We start from the raw sequence: 15,514 nt of genomic DNA, 5'->3' as shown, positions 1-15,514 counted from the left end.
AAGCTCAACACCTTTTGCATCCGGATGTTCACTTTTTTGAAATATGGCAACCCTAGCTGTAACCTAAGAATGGGAGAAGCAAAGATCACCCATGTTGAAGCAATGATTCTTCAGTATCAACTTCATTGGACTGGTCATGTTGATTATCATCTTCCGAAGCAACTACTCCATTCCAAACTTAAAAATGGAAAGCGTAATGCTGGTGGACAACAAAAGAGGTTTAAAGGCTGTCTCAAGGCAAATCTTAAAATTAATGTACAGTGGTAGCTCATGTTACAGACGCTTCAGGTTACAGACTCCGCTGACACAGAAATAGTGCTTCAAGGTGAAGAACTTTGCTTCAGGATGAGAACAGAAATCATGCTCCGGCGGCACAGCGGCAGCAGGAGGCCCCATTAGCTAAAGTGGTGCTTCAGGTTAAGAACAGTTTCAGGTTAAGACGGACCTCCAGAATGAATTAAGTACTTAACCTGAGGTACCACTGTAGTAGAAACACTGACAACTGGGAAACACTGGCCTGCAAGCGCTCCACTTGGAGAACAGCATTTAGCAAAGGTGTCATGGGCTTTGAAGACACTCGAACTCAGGACGCAAAGGAGAAAAGTGCTACGAGGAAGGCACACTTGGCAAATCCATACCATGATCAACTCCCGCCCAGAAACCTATGTCCCCACTTCTGGAAGGACGTGTGGGTCCAGAATTGGCCTCCACAGTCACTTATGGATTCACTTTTAAAACTGTCTTCATGTCTTACTCGGCTACGAGGGATCGCCAAAAAGAAGAAGAAGAACCTATGAATGTGCTGCCAACTATACTCAGGTGAGGGTGGAAGTTGGAGAAGTTGGTGCAGAAGAATCCAGCCTGCTCTCTTCTCCCAAATTCCTGCCTGGCTGCCTCCCTCGCCACCCCTCCCTGGCCAGTTTACCAAAGCAGCCCAGCTTTTCATGTTCGGGGAGTGCCCCCCCTCCCGGAAGGGCACAGCCAGCTGTCTCCTGAGTCCGGCCCGGCATTGTGCATAGCCCCCCCCCTACCCAGAGGGAACAAAGGGAACCAGTGTGACAATTCCTTGCCTCTGCCCCTTGTGGTTTTTGCAGCGTCAACGCTCTCCCTTCCCAAACTTCCACCGCGGGGATCTTTCTCTCCCCTCTGCGCCTCCCCTTTCTGCCGTTCACACCGGCTCAGGTACACGGGGAGGGGGTGGCGACATGCCTGGTGTCAACATCTCCTGTGGGCGCGGCAGGGGGAGGAATGCGCCGCTCCCAGCTCTCGCTCCGGCAATTAATCCCCGCAACTGACAGGTGGCAACAGGCGGCCCTTGGCTGGGGTGCTCCGTCGCGGCCAGCAAGAAAGGGTGCTCGGAGCTTGTGGTCTCCGGGGGTTCCTTGGAATGAGGAGACCTCTGGAAAGGGAGAAGGGGGCGAGAGGAAGCGGGATGCGGATTACGCAGCGCATTGTGGAACTGCGGGACTCGCCTCTGTAGGGGGCAGCTATGGCCAGCATCCTTTGTTGTTTAGTCGTTTAGTCGTGTCCGCCTCTTTGTGACCCCCTGGACCAGAGCACGCCAGGCCCTCCTGTCTTCCACTGCCTCCCGCAGTTTGGTCAAACTCATGTTTGCAGCTTCGAGAAAAATGTCCAACCATCTCGTCCTCTGTCGTCCCCTTCTCCTTGTGCCCTCCATCTTTCCCAACATCAGGGTCTTTTCCAGGGAGTCTTCTCTTCTCATGAGGTGGCCAAAGTACTGGAGCCTCAGCTTCAGGATCTGTCCTTCCAGTGAGCACTCAGGGCTGATTTCCTTCAGAATGGAGAGGTTGGATCTTCTTGCAGTCCATGGGACTCTCAAGAGTCTCCTCCAGCACCAGAATACAAAAACATCAATTCTTCGGCAATCAGCCTTCTTCATGGTCCAGCTCTCACTTCCATACATACTGGGAAAACCAGAGCTTTAACTATAAACGGGGATTAGGATCGTGGAGGGTGAGGCTATCGATGGGTTCTAGACATCTGGTCTAGCTATTGGTCGCCTCGCCCCAAAAAGGACATGGCAGAGTTTGAAAATGTTCAGAAAAGGGCAGCCAGCATGATCCAAGGGATGGAGTGAATCTTATGTGAGGAAAGGTTGAAACATTTGGGAATTTTGCTTTAGAAAAAAAAAGGCAAAGTGGCATGATAGAGGTTTATAAAATTATTCATGGCAGGGTGAAACTCGTTAATGGAAAGTCCCCTCCCCTCACATCTTTCTCCTAACACTAGAAGGGATGAATGAAGCAGAATGCTAGGAGATTTCAGGCAGGTGAAAGAAAGTCCTTCCTCAAGCAGCACATGAGCGATGGAACAGATAAATAAAATAACTAAGATAACTTGAGGATTAAGCGCAGTTCACTAGTGAAGGGAGCCATCACAGAGGAGTCCATGCACAGATCAGTGGAACTCCCTCCCACAGGAGCCAATGATGTGCCACCAACCTAGGTGGCTATAAAAAGGTATTGGGTGGCCACTAGCCAGGGTGGCTATTGCTCTGCCTCTGCAGCGATGGTTCTGCAGCCCAGTTGCTGGAAGCTGCAGGAGGGGAGAGGGCTCTCAAACTTGGGTCCTGCTTCCTGGTTTCCTGTTGGGGCCCCTGGTTGCCCCCGTGAGAACAGGATGCTGGACGAGATGGGCCCCTGGCCTGATCTTACATTATTCTGTGGGAGGCTTTCCTAAGCACACTTCCATAATCCAAAAGCATCTGTTGTCTCTTTGCATGGGAAACCTTCCATGTTTAGTCTGGCCTGGAAGAGTCTTCGACTTGGAAATGGCACCATGGCCTTTTCACAGCAAGGGGGCTTTTTACTGCAGCTCAGTTAGTCGGGGTTCACCAGTCCTGGGGGCCCTTTCTGTGATAAGGGCTCTCTCACTTCGTTCACCAATGTTCCCACTATTCTTTTTTTTTTAAAAAAAACCAACAACAACTTTTTATTGGGTTTTATAAACAAGAATAATGTTATACAAGTAAGTGCACCATGTTTTCTCATGTCGTTTGTATATCACAAAAATAGCATAATAAATGTGGAGTAATATTCACAACATATGATTCATTATTAGTGGTCAGTGTATAAGTTCTTGGCTCATGAATTGGTTTAAATAATTCTAAGTTAAGCCTGCTTTATTATGTATGGTTCTATTTTTGAGCGCACCACTGAGGAACTTGATCTAGGGATCCCACTTTTCAACGTCTGATAGTCACTTGCACCCCTCTTGCCTCTTAGTGCCCCCCTGGGGAATTCCAGGCCCCCAACCCCCACTCTAGACCTCTGGATTGCCCGAAGTGGGAAAGTGGGGTCGGACTAGAAGCTCTACAAACCCCTCCATGATTCCGTCCAATAAGAACTGAAGACACTGCTGTGAAATATCCGAAATGAATCCTAGAATGGTAGAGTTGGAAGGTACCCCAAGGGTCATCTAGTCCAACCCCCTGCAATTCAGGAATCTCAACTAATGCGTCCATGACAGAGGGCCACCCAAGCTCTGCTTAAACAGCTCCAAGGAAGGAGAGTAAATCGTCCTTAAGTTTCTTCGCGGGCACAGGGATCTGCAAGATTCAAGGAGGCGGTGTGTTTGTGCATTTGTGTGTCTCTGTGTGTGGTTCTTCCCGGGCTCCACATTTGTGCACGGCCAAACTCCCCCTGCGAGGTGAGCTCGGGTGATTCCCGTTGCAAAAACCAAGACCCCTTTCCTTCCCGGTGCCCCTTTTTCACTCCCCGCGCTTTGAGCGCAGGAAAGTGTTCCGCTGGCAGACTTCTCCTTTGTTAAGAGTGAAATAGACACTCCCAAATAATGGCTGTACGTGTGGGTCTTTGAAAACCTTTGTCAACACTCCTTCAGGAGAAGGGGGGGGGGAAGGAACGGAGGGGGGGGGAGCGTCGTGCCGAGAAACCAGGCAGGTGTTGGCGGATGGTGAGGCGTGCGCGTGGGGCGTGCGCAGAAAGAGACTGGATTACCCGCCGGGGTGCCAGCAGTATGTAACACAGCCTGCTGCCATGGGCAGGTGGCGAGGGCAGGGAGGCAGGTATTGGGCATATCCCCCCGCCAGGTGTTCCTTGCAAGTCGTATTTTTAGGTAAAAACGGGCCAGTGTGTTGATATCCTCAGAAATCCCCTCTGTGCAGCGCATTTGGGCGCAAAGAACAGCAAAAGGGCTGAGATTTCTATTTCATTTTGAAGCATCCAAGGATGTTTAGCCCGTGCTGGGTCTTCTTGGTGCCGTTTGTTCCTTGTGGCAACATCTCTTTGCAGCCTCGTCCCTGCCCATTTTGGTGAGACTTCGTCCCCGTAAGGCATGGAAGTCTGAATTTGCCAGAACCCCAGATCCTTCGCATACCAAGCTTTTTTTGGCCCTTTCTGAAGACGATCCATACCACCGTGGGAGGCCACAGATGGTGGACAGAAGCCCCGTAAAATGTCGCTTGTGGAGTAAAATGGCAGGCTGCTCAAGTAAGCGAGCCAAGCTGTAATCTCAAGGGAGAGAAACAGTCTCCAGGGAGAGGACTAGCTGCCCTGGAGTACAGCTCCTTCTTGCTCTCTGTTGCTAAAAGCATACAGAAATCAACCATTAAAAAACCAATTAAACCTTGATAGAGTTAAAACTATATACATATGCAAAATCTGTTTAAAGCATACCGATGATTAAAATAAAAGCAGCAGAGCGCCAGCCCTTTAACTTAAACGCGGTCAATTCTTGTTGGAACAAGAAAGTCTTCACCTGCCGGTTATGGTAAGATTCTGCAAGCTAGCCCAGTGCCTTGGGAGAATGAATTGCAATAAAATAAAATAAGATCTTGGCCTGTTGCACAGAACAAGGATAAACTTCTTCATTATCCTGATCGGCTTGCCTGTCTCTGGTTGTCTTCCTGTGCTCCTGCGACATCTCCATTTAAAAGGATCTCGAGATAGCTGGGTCTGGCTGGGAGATCCCTCAGAGCTCAGACCTTGGAGAGCAGCTGCCAGTCAGAGTAAGCAGAACAAGGATAAATGGAGAAACGCTCTGGCCCAGTTCAAAGCACACACCTGGCCACAACAATGGACAGGGCGATGGAGCCTTTTTATCTCATCCTATTTGGCTTCGTTCTCATGGGTGCAACTAGCAGCGATGTGGGGGAATCTGTGCTTAATATCTCCCATGATATATATATATTTAAAAAGTCGATAGGGAAACAGATAGGATTGCGAGGGGAGCAGTGTGCGAAGGGGGTTAGTCCTGTATCTCAACACCACTTTTTTCTTGATGTTAAATTCCTCACTCTCCAGCTTCTGAGGTCCATGTGGGGAGAAGCGGAAAGAGATCACACAGACACCTGAAAGTGGGGCAATTTTTGAAAATGGCCAGGAGGAAAAGCTTTAAACCCCTTGGCCTGATACTGAGGTCCCAATGCAGTCCCTCTCCTCTCCTCTCCTCCCCTTCCAATTTCTCCTTTCTTAAACTCGCCAAAGATCCTAATCTTGAATCTCTTGTCTCGAGACCAGGTTGGCATGATGTGCTTACAGAGAAACAAAAAAACCCCGTCTCCTTTCGCTCTGCCCAGTTCCTTAAAACTTCAGTTTTGTCCCTTATTAACAGCGTTCATTTTAATTAAGAGAGCTTTCCGATGAGAGATTTCTGGGAATACTTTTTTATTTTATTTTAAAGAACCCCCCCCCCGCCGCCGCCCTCCAACAACTTGCTTTGAGTGTTGCAATAATCTGGTTTTCTTCCCTCTCCTTTTTCTTCTTCTCCTTTCTCAAACAATATATTGCCTCGCTTGGCACGCTCCCGTTTCCGCAGGCTGTGTAAATCCTTTGTGTGCGTAATCCTTAGCCTGCGGACACGAGAAAGAAAGCGATTGCACAATCCGACATTGTCGCGTTCGAGAGAGGGCTTTAAACCGCGAGGTATTCGCAGCAGTGCCTTTCGCTGCGATGACCTAAATCCTTTGGGCAGCGATGTGAGAAGGGGTGGGGTGGAGCAGAGAGGAGAGCCGCAGTTCATGCTTGGAAATAATTGGCCAGTTCTTCGAATTTCCCCCCAGATTCATGTTTTCTCACCTGAGCAACCTGCAACAGAATAAAATCCCTCCCACCCGCCTCCTTGAATATCCATCGCTAATCCCCTCCATTGCCACACTGCCACCCACCTGCCTAACCAACCACCCTTGCCAGGAGCCTATTATCCGGACAGGATGCAAAGGGCGAGTTCTGCTGCAGTTTAACGTGTGCGTTCCTGTCGGGCCCTTTTGTTTGCGCACTTGGGACCGTGCCTGGGAGCACGCAGCCCTTCACGGGACGCTCTGAAAGCAAACAGACAGTTTGCTGCGCACTCTTCCCGCCAGCCCAGCGGAAAGGCACCAAGAGCTGGGAAGGGAGGAAATGCCAGCAGTTTTCTGTGGTTGCCGCAGCCAGGGGGTTTCCATGCCGTGTGGAAGCTCTTGCAGCCTTCCAGGCACTTATAATAAACAATAATACATTTGTATTTATACCCTGCCCTTCCCGGTTCAAAAACCGGACTCAAGGTGGCTAACAACAAGTTTAAAACACTTAATTGTAAAAGCAGCATAAAATACAGTATGAAAACATGAATAACAATAAAAGTTCAGAAATCATTTTAGGGGAAATCCATCTAATAAATATTAGATAATCACCAGGGCTAGCTGGCTGAATTAGTCCTAAAGGTAAAGGTAAAGGGACCCCTGACCATTAGGTCCAGTCGTGGCCGACTCTGGGGTTGCGGCACTCATCTCGCTTTATTGACCAGCATACAGCTTCCGTGTGATATGGCCAGCATATCAGGGAGCCAGCATACAGCTTCCGTGTGATATGGCCAGCATGACTAAGCTGCTTCTGGCGAACCAGAGCAGTGCAAGGAAACGCCGTTTACCTTCCAGCCAAAGCGGTGCCTATTTATCTACTTGCACTTTGATGTGCTTTCGAACTGCTAGGTTGGCAGGAGCAGGGACCGAGCAACGGGAGCTCAACCCATCGCGGGGAGTCGAACCGCTGACCTTCTGATCGGAAAGTCCTAGGCTCTGTGGTTTAACCCACAGTGCCACCCGTGTCCCTCAACAACAATTATTAGGATAGTACAAACTAATAATATTAACATATAAAAATTAAAGAGAAATCCACTCAGCAGTTACAATAAATAATTTCTAAACTATAATCAGTAAAACATTAAGTGTGTGATGACTGCCTTGGTGCCCATGTATTGCGAAGAGACCTCAGCAGGACCGGTGCAGCCCAGAGGGAAGGATAAGGGACTGTGGCTCCTGACTTCGCTTTTATTTAATTTCATAAAATGTATGCATTTCTTGATTGTCAAGCAAACAAACAAACTCAAGCCTCAAAGTGATTTGCCAAAAAAAGATTTAAAAATAACAGTATCAATCAGAGAAAATAACAACAATAATTTAAAACTTTTGAAAAGTTAAAAGAACAATAAGAATTAACTCACGTTAACTTTCTAAGCATCTGGGCATGCTTGCCTATGTTTTGTTCTTGTTTTTCATTACTATACCACTGTATATTTTTTTAAGGAAAAAACTCTCAGAGCTGTTAAGACATTAAATAAAACACTGCTGAAGAAAGTCCGTATAAAGCATCCATTCAAAGCAACTTAATTAACAGGAATCTAAAATAATATCTTAAAGATTTAAAAATAAAACATTACAAAGTCAGCTACACATAGCACAACACTTTTAGCAGCTGCCGAAGGGCTGCAGGAAAGGCGCCTGCCTCTTGTCAATAGGCAGGGAGTTCCAGAGTTTTGTTGCTGCCAAAAGATAGTGTTCTTACCCATGCAAAACAGGTCTTCCTTGGCTACTCTCCTGACTGTGCCTCCCTTCCCTCTTGTCTTCCCACCAGTACTCCACCGAACTGAAGAAGTTGTACTGCCAGATTGCCAAGACGTGTCCCATTCAGATCAAGGTGATGACCCCCCCTCCCCAGGGCGCCGTCATCCGTGCAATGCCCGTCTACAAGAAAGCGGAGCACGTCACCGAGGTGGTGAAGCGCTGCCCCAACCACGAGCTCAGCCGGGAATTCAACGAAGGTGAGTTGGGCACCTCCAGATCTTGGAAGATATCTCTAGTATCTCCTCTCAGTCTCCTCTCCTCCAAGCTGTTGTTGTTGTTTAGTCGTGTCCGACTCTTCGTGACCCCCTGGACCAGAGCACGCCAGGCACTTCTGTCTTCCACTGTCTCCCGCAGTTTGGTCAGACTCATATTTGTAGCTTCGAGAACACTGTCCAACCATCATATCTGTAGCTTCGAGAACACTGTCCAACCAAGCTAAGCATCCCAAATTCCATGCACCGATCCTCATAGGTCTTGGTTTCCATGTCTCGGTCACCCTCCTCTGCACATCTCCCAGCTTGTCAATATCCTTATCATATTGTATAGATTTGGGGGCGACCCCCTCCCAAACCCTAGAAATTAATAAATGGTAAGATTTTATTTAATTGTTTTTTAATTTGCATTTTATTTATTTGTTAACATTCTTATATTACATCGGTAAACGTTGTCATATTACATTACAGGACTTACTATAATATAATTTCCAACGTGTATACAAAAAATTTATACAAATTTTATATACCTAGAGAGAAAATGAAACAAAAGAAAGAAAGAACAAAGAACAAATTTTAATTATTTGGAGTATTGAAGAGAAGATTGGGGGTCAGTGGAAAAGTACAGTCTAAGATGCCTTTCCAAGCCAGGGCCTCACCTGGAATAGAGGCATGAATAAGACAAAATGGATTGATGGCACATCTGAGAGTCTAGGCAGACAGAGGTTGCCATGGTGATGGGCTGTGGGTTTGAAGTGACAGGAAAAGAGTTTTTAGCAGGGTGTTCTGGGAAGAAGAAGAAGAAGAAGAAGAAGAAGAAGAAGAAGAAGAAGAAGAAGAAGAAGAAGAAGGGGAGAGGAAAGACTGGGATCCATCTTGGGCAGGCTGGCTGAAGGCTGGCTAGGAGAGATGCCTTTGGACTCCCTGACTGCACTGCTGTAGGGGAAAAGCCCCTCTTGAAATGGCCATACTGGACTCCCTCCATGAAGACTGTAAATAGTAAATAGGCTAATAAACCATATTTCCTAAAGCTACGACAGTCTCCACCGTGCCTCCATTTTCCAGAGGAACCACAGACCTGGTGGACTCTCGTCATCACTTGGCAGAGAGAGGGGCAGGCACCCCACTTATGTAACAATATGAAGCATAGCTATAGAGTGGCCAGTTGACAGCAGCGAGCACAACACAGGTCCATTTCAGTCACTGTCACTAGGGAAGCTCTTCAAGGTGGAGTTGAGGTACGCCAATAGGTGCAGGGATTTTACAGCAAGACGTGAGCCCTGGACCGTGGAAGTTCGCTTGCTTTCCTCAGGTGATCTCTCTCCGAAACGCTGGTTCTTTTGCTAACCTTGTTCCTTTCCCGTACGCTTTTGCAGGTCAAATAGCTCCTCCCAGCCACCTGATCAGAGTGGAAGGAAACAGCCATGCTCAGTATGTGGAAGACCCCATCACTGGCAGGCAGAGTGTCCTGGTCCCATATGAGCCACCACAGGTGAGTTGGGTGGGAATCTTCAGGGAGGCAGGAGAGGATATATTGTTTATTGATATCCTTCCTAACTTGCACTAGCAAGTTCTATAACTTAGCAGAGTTTTACATTCCCCTTTTAAACACACAGCAGGTAGCTGGTTTCAGGCTTGTTTAAGCCTCTCACTATTTGGTTCCTGGTAAGTTCCCTTATATCCCTCTTAAACGAATAAACATGCCACAATCTTGTTTAGAGCATATAAAAGTAGTTTAGTCACATTCTGTTCACAGCTGGATCCCAGAAGGCAGACTTAGTTACAAATATGTACATACGGATCTACCCCATATGGGGCGTTAATCCCAGTGATTGCAGGCTGGCCGTCACTGTAGTTCACATGACGAAAGGAAGATGGAAAAGAAGGGGAGGAGGGCTGTGTGCCTTGTTCTTTTGTTACCTGCACAGGTAAGGCCATGCCCACCTCTAGTCACATGCAAGAGGAGGTATGTCCCAGTCCAGGAGGAAACAGGAAGTTCCGACTGGCTGGAGCAAACATTCCCCTGCATGTCCACTCTAGGAAAACAAGGAATGTTGTACTTGACTGCTACTTAGGTATCACATCCCACAAGTTGGGAGGCTGGGGTCTTCTAAGCAGGACTGTTGTTTCGTCCCTTCAGATGCAACAGAATAAGCCCATTCACACATTGCACTAAACCAGTGTTTCCCAACCGGTGTTCCGCGGCACACTACTGTGCCGTCAGACATTGGCTGGTGTGCCGTGGGAGGGAGGCGGGCGAGTCGGGCGGTGAGAGGCGGCGGCGGCGAGGATCCGCGTCGAGCCGGGGGCGGCTCCGCGGTGGTGGTGCCGAGCGGCGGGGCAGCGCGTGCAAAAGGGAGGAGCGCGAGACAGCGGAGGAGGAGGAGGCCGGCATGTCCGGGCAGCAGCAGCAACAACAGCAGCAGCAACTCCCGGCGACGGCTCCTCAAGCCCCGCCGCCGCCCCCTCCTCCGCCCGCTATCGCCGCCACCACCACAACAGCCGCCGCCGCCTCAGTTGCCGCCGTCCCTCAGTCCCTCGCTCTGCTGCCTCCTCCCACCCCCAAAGCTTGGAGGTTCCCCGGCAAGGGGGAGGGAAAAAACTCACTTTCGTGCGTCCCTCCCGGCGTGACGCTGCGCGCTGACGTCACGGGGCGGGGCTTTAATGGTGGTGTGCCGTGAGATTTTTTTTCAGTAAACAGGTGTGCCGTTGCCCAAAAAAGTTTGGGAAACACTGCACTAAACCATTGTTCATGTTTCACTGCTGCCCCTTGCTCGTTCCTTTCAGCAAGTGGAAGCAACCAACCTCTGCACGCGCTACCAAGTGCTGTGGCATTTATCTGTTTCATAAAATCTATTCACTGCTTGACTGTAAGAAACAAAGTAAACCAACCTCAAAGTGGTCTACAGAAAAGAGAAAACAATGCAGTAATCAACGAGAAAAATAACAATCTAAGACCCTTGGAAAGTTAAAATGCTTTAGCTGAGATTCCTGCATTGCAGGGGGCTGGACTGATGAGACTTGGGGGTCCCTATACAATTCTAGGAATGCAGGTGGTGCTGTGGTCTAAGCCACTGAGCCTCTTGGGCTTGCCGATCGGATGGTTGGCGGTTCAAATCCCTGCCACGGGGTGAGCTCCTGTTGCTCAGTCCCTGCTCCTGCCAACCTAGCAGTTCGAAAGCACGCCAGGGAGAGTAAATAAATAAGTACCACTGTGGTGGGAAGGTAAACAGTGTTTCTGTGCACTCTGGTTTCCATCACGGTGTCCTGTTGCGCCAGAAGCAGTTTAGTCCTGCTGACCACATGACCTGGAAAGCTGTCTGTGGACAAACGCCGGCCCCCTTGGCCTGAAAGTGAGATGAGCGCCGCAACCCCATAGTCGCCTTTGGTTGGACTTAACCGTCCAGGGGTCCTCTACCTTTTACCTTACCAGTACAATTCTGTGATCAATAAACTAAAAACAGATTAAAACTTGTGGCAACTTTTGAAGCATCTGAGTGCTGAAAGGGTACAAGAGGAGGCACCTGCTCAATAGGCAGGGAGTTCCAAAGTGTAGCCGCTGCCGCACTTAAAAGACCTGGAAATCTGCTGCCAGTCGAAAAAGACAGGACTGGGCTTAAGGAGACCTGCAGCCCAACTTGGTACAAAAAAAGTTCCTGTGTCAGAATTAATGTTACATCTGAAGCAGACAAGTTTCTCTCAGAGACTTTGTAGAGGGGAAGGGAAGGAATCCTTTATGGAGGGTGCGTGTGTGTGTCTTGCATCAGCCTTCAGCAAACCGATCACTTCCTGCGTGACTCAGAGCTGACTCAGTATAACTCACCCTTTTTTCTTCTGTCCAGGTCGGCACAGAATTCACCACCGTCTTATACAATTTCATGTGCAACAGCAGTTGCGTCGGGGGCATGAACAGGCGTCCGATTCTTATCATCGTGACACTTGAAACCAGAGAGTAAGTTGCATTAGCAGGAGCTCAGAGTGGCAAGCGATGGCCTGACCCTGGCTTGGAAGCCACTGCAACTTGATGGGAGATCAAAAAATGAGTCCCAAGCAAAAAAACACACACCGTGATCAGAAGCAGAAGGGGCTTTTGTTTTTATTGCACACAAACACAGCAATTCCCAATTCACAAACAGGGGCATGTAGTCATACAATCATAGGACAGTAGAGAATCGTGCCCGGAGGTCCTGCCCCATAATTGCTGCCAAATATTGCAGGTTCCACCAGCGCAGGGTTGATTATTTAATTTCTATACAGTGGTGCCCCGCAAGACGAATGCCTCGCTAGACGGAAAACCCACTAGACGAAAGGGTTTTCTGTTTTGGAGGCGCTTCGCAAAACGAATTTCCCTATGGGCTTGCTTCGCAAGACGAAAATGTCTTGCGAGTTCCTGCGGGTTTTTCCCCTACCCCCTTTTCTAAGCAGCAAAGCCGCTTATCAGCTGATCCGCTAAGCTGATAAGCCACTAAAAGCCGCTAAAAGCCACTAAAAGCCACTAAACCGCTAATAGCGCTAATCCGCTAAGCTGTCAATGGGCTTGCTTCGCAAGACGAAAAAACCGCTATACGAAGAGCCTCACGGAACGGATTAATTTCGTCTTGCGAGGCACCACTGTACCCCATACTATATTAGCCATTTCACTAAGTGGTCTGCAAAAAAGATATTAAACTAGATATTACAAAAATACAGTTACATATAAAAAGATTGCATGAATACAAAGCTACTAACTTATGGGGGGTGGTCCAAGGCTGGGATTGCTCCGTTGGTAGAGCATGAGACTCTTAATCTTAGGGCTGTGGGTTCGAGTCCTGTGTTGGGCAAAAGATTCCTGCATTCCAGAGGGGTTGGGCTTGATGGCCCTCATGATTCCATCCAACTCTACAATTCCACGATTCTGTGATAATATATATAAATCAGTTTCGGTTAGTAAGACTCCAGGATGTGGACTAGGCCCTTGGATTGGTCCAAGGACACAGGCTGGAATCTTAAAGAGGAGCCATGCACACAGATGCGTTCATGTGCTGGTGTTTGGGGCAGACTCCAGCTGTAGGCAAGGTTTAAGGCTCACAGAGGGGCATCGGTTGGGTCCAGTGGTTTGCGAACCCGGAGCTTGGCTCCCAGATATGTGGGTTCATCACGGGTTGCCGTTTCCGTGCATAAAATGCTTGCCCGCTGTGTTTATTTTAGCGCCAGCCCTCCCCGTGGCTGTGAGCTAACAGACCCCCCGTTTTCTCCATCCTCCAGCGGGCAAGTCCTGGGGCGCCGGTGCTTCGAGGCTCGGATCTGCGCTTGCCCGGGCAGGGACCGCAAAGCCGACGAGGACAGCATTCGGAAGCAGCAGGTCTCCGACAGCACAAAGAACGGTGATGGTACGAAGAGGCGTAAGTAGGCCAGAAGGGGGCGCTTGAGGCTGTGGCTGGGTGGGGGGGGGCACGGCTGCAGGGCTCAGAGAACCATGCTTTGTGGAGGCAGTGCTTTAGAAATGTGCAAGCTTTGCGGTTCACACAGAACCCTTTGGCACGGGTTGAACATAAGAAGAGCCTGCCGGGCCAGGCCAGTGGACCACCCCACCCATGAGTAGGCAAACTAAGGCCCATGGGCCGGATCTGGCCCAATCGCCTTCTCAATCCGGCCCGCGGACGGTCCGGGAATCAGCGTGTTTTTACATGAGTAGAATGTGCCCTTTTATTTAAAATGCATCTCTGGGTTATTTGTGGGGCCTGCCTGGTGTTTCTACACGAGTAGAATGTGTACTTTTATTTAAAATGCATCTCTGGGTTACTTGTGGGACATAGCAATTTGTTCATTTTTTTTTCAAAATATATTCCAGCCGCCCACAAGGTCTGAGGGACAAGCCCCCAGCTGAAAAAGTTTGCTGACCCCTGATCCAGCCCATCACCTTGTTCTTTCAGTGGCCCACCAGATGCCCCTGGTTTGCGTAAAAGTAAAGGAAGTAAAGGAAGCACGCAGGACGCGGGTGGCGCTGTGGGTTAAACCACAGAGCCAAGGACTTGCTGATCAGAAGGTCAGCGGTTTGAATCCCCGCGATGGGGTGAGCTCCCGTTGCTCAGTCCCTGCTCCTGCCAACCTAGCAGTTCGAAAGCACACCAGTGCAAGTAGATAAATAGGTACCACTCCGGCGGGAAGGTAAACGGTGTTTCCGTGCGCTGCTCTGGTTCGCCAGAAGCGGCTTAGTCATGCTGGCCACATGACCTGGAAGCTGTACGCCGGCTCCCTCGGCCAGTAAAGCGAGATGAGCGCCACAACCCCAGAGTCGGCCACGACTCGACTGAATGGTTGGGGTCCTTTACCTTTTAAAGGAAGCACTGGGTCTTCCCTGACATCTGCTCTGTCAGCACTGAACCCCAGATTCGAAGTGGGGCGTATCCTTAGTTTGTCCATGGAGCAGGTGGTTCACACGCTAAAGGCTGCAGGTTTAACCTCCAGGGAAATCTCCAGCGGTTCTCAAAGTTTTTTCTCTGGGCTACATTTTCAGAATAACAATTTGCTCGTGCCACACCAAGTTTTCTTTTGATAAGAAATACACTGGGAAACAAAAGGAAACAAATTCCAGTGGCGCTTGATTCATAATAATAATAATAATAATAATAATAATAATAATAATAATTTATTATTTATACCCCGCCCATCTGGCTGGGCCTCCCCAGCCACTCTGGGCGGCTTCCATAAAAACCAAAAATACAGTAAAATATCACACGTTAAAAACTTCCCTGAACAGGGCTGCCTTAAGATGTCTTCTGAATGTCAGGTAGTTGTTTATTGCTTTGACATCTGCTGGAAGGGCGTTCCACAGGGCAGGTGCCACTACCGAGAAGGCCCTCTGCCTGGTTCCCTGTAGCTTTGCTTCTCGCAATGAGGGAACCGCCAGAAGGCCCTCGGCGCTGGATCTCAGCGTCCAGGCAGAATGATGGGGGTGGAGACGCTCCTTCAGGTATACAGGACCGAGGCCGTTTAGGGCTTTAAAGGTCAGCACCAACACTTTGAATTGTGCTCGGAAACATAACATAGAACACAACTGCAAAAATCATGGGGTATCCAGAAAGTGCAAAACAATGCAGCTACAAAAGAGCAGGAATCATTCCCAAATTATAATTCTAAACTCTTACGTGTGTATCTTAAGTGACAAGGAGAGACGTGAGCTTGCTTTTGTTGGATGATTTTATTTAGATGAGGTCTCATTTGAGACAAGCCAACTCTCCTCTCCTCTCCTCAACAGCACAAAGAAACCTCAGAATTGAAAATCCTTGTTCACGAATATATTGTATTCAGCATCACTCGATGTTCTTTTAAAAATATATATATTTATTCATTTATTAAGTTTATATACCCCACCTCCTTGATCGCAAAATCTCAGGGCGGCTCAGTGCTCTTGCTCTCATTTCGAAAACATATATGTCCATATTTTGCAATAATAATAATAATT

The 15,514-nt window shown here is 48.6% G+C and overlaps 1 protein-coding gene across 6 annotated transcripts in view; it reads left to right on the top strand.

Annotated features, from left to right (window-relative positions):
• Positions 1–15,514, top strand: part of TP63 (tumor protein p63) — a gene marked incomplete at its 3' end in the record, with an annotated part of 101,654 nt that overhangs the window by 65,179 nt on the left and 20,961 nt on the right. For 2 of the 6 annotated variants that reach the window (XM_081911053.1, XM_081911056.1), the window contains exons 3-6: positions 7,869–8,055; positions 9,447–9,562; positions 11,913–12,022; positions 13,315–13,451. In XM_081911053.1, coding sequence (XP_081767179.1) covers positions 7,869–8,055; positions 9,447–9,562; positions 11,913–12,022; positions 13,315–13,451 — 550 coding nt within the window. Of the gene's footprint in view, positions 1–7,868; positions 8,056–9,446; positions 9,563–11,912; positions 12,023–13,257; positions 13,452–15,514 lie in introns of all 6 variants that reach the window. The other 4 variants (XM_081911051.1, XM_081911055.1, XM_081911054.1 and 1 more) reach the window with 3 other exon arrangements.

Source organism: Podarcis melisellensis, assembly GCF_964234715.1.
Source record: "Podarcis melisellensis genome assembly, chromosome: 5".
Taxonomy (NCBI): Eukaryota; Metazoa; Chordata; class Lepidosauria; order Squamata; family Lacertidae; genus Podarcis; species Podarcis melisellensis.
This window is presented reverse-complemented; position numbering and strand designations above follow the sequence as displayed.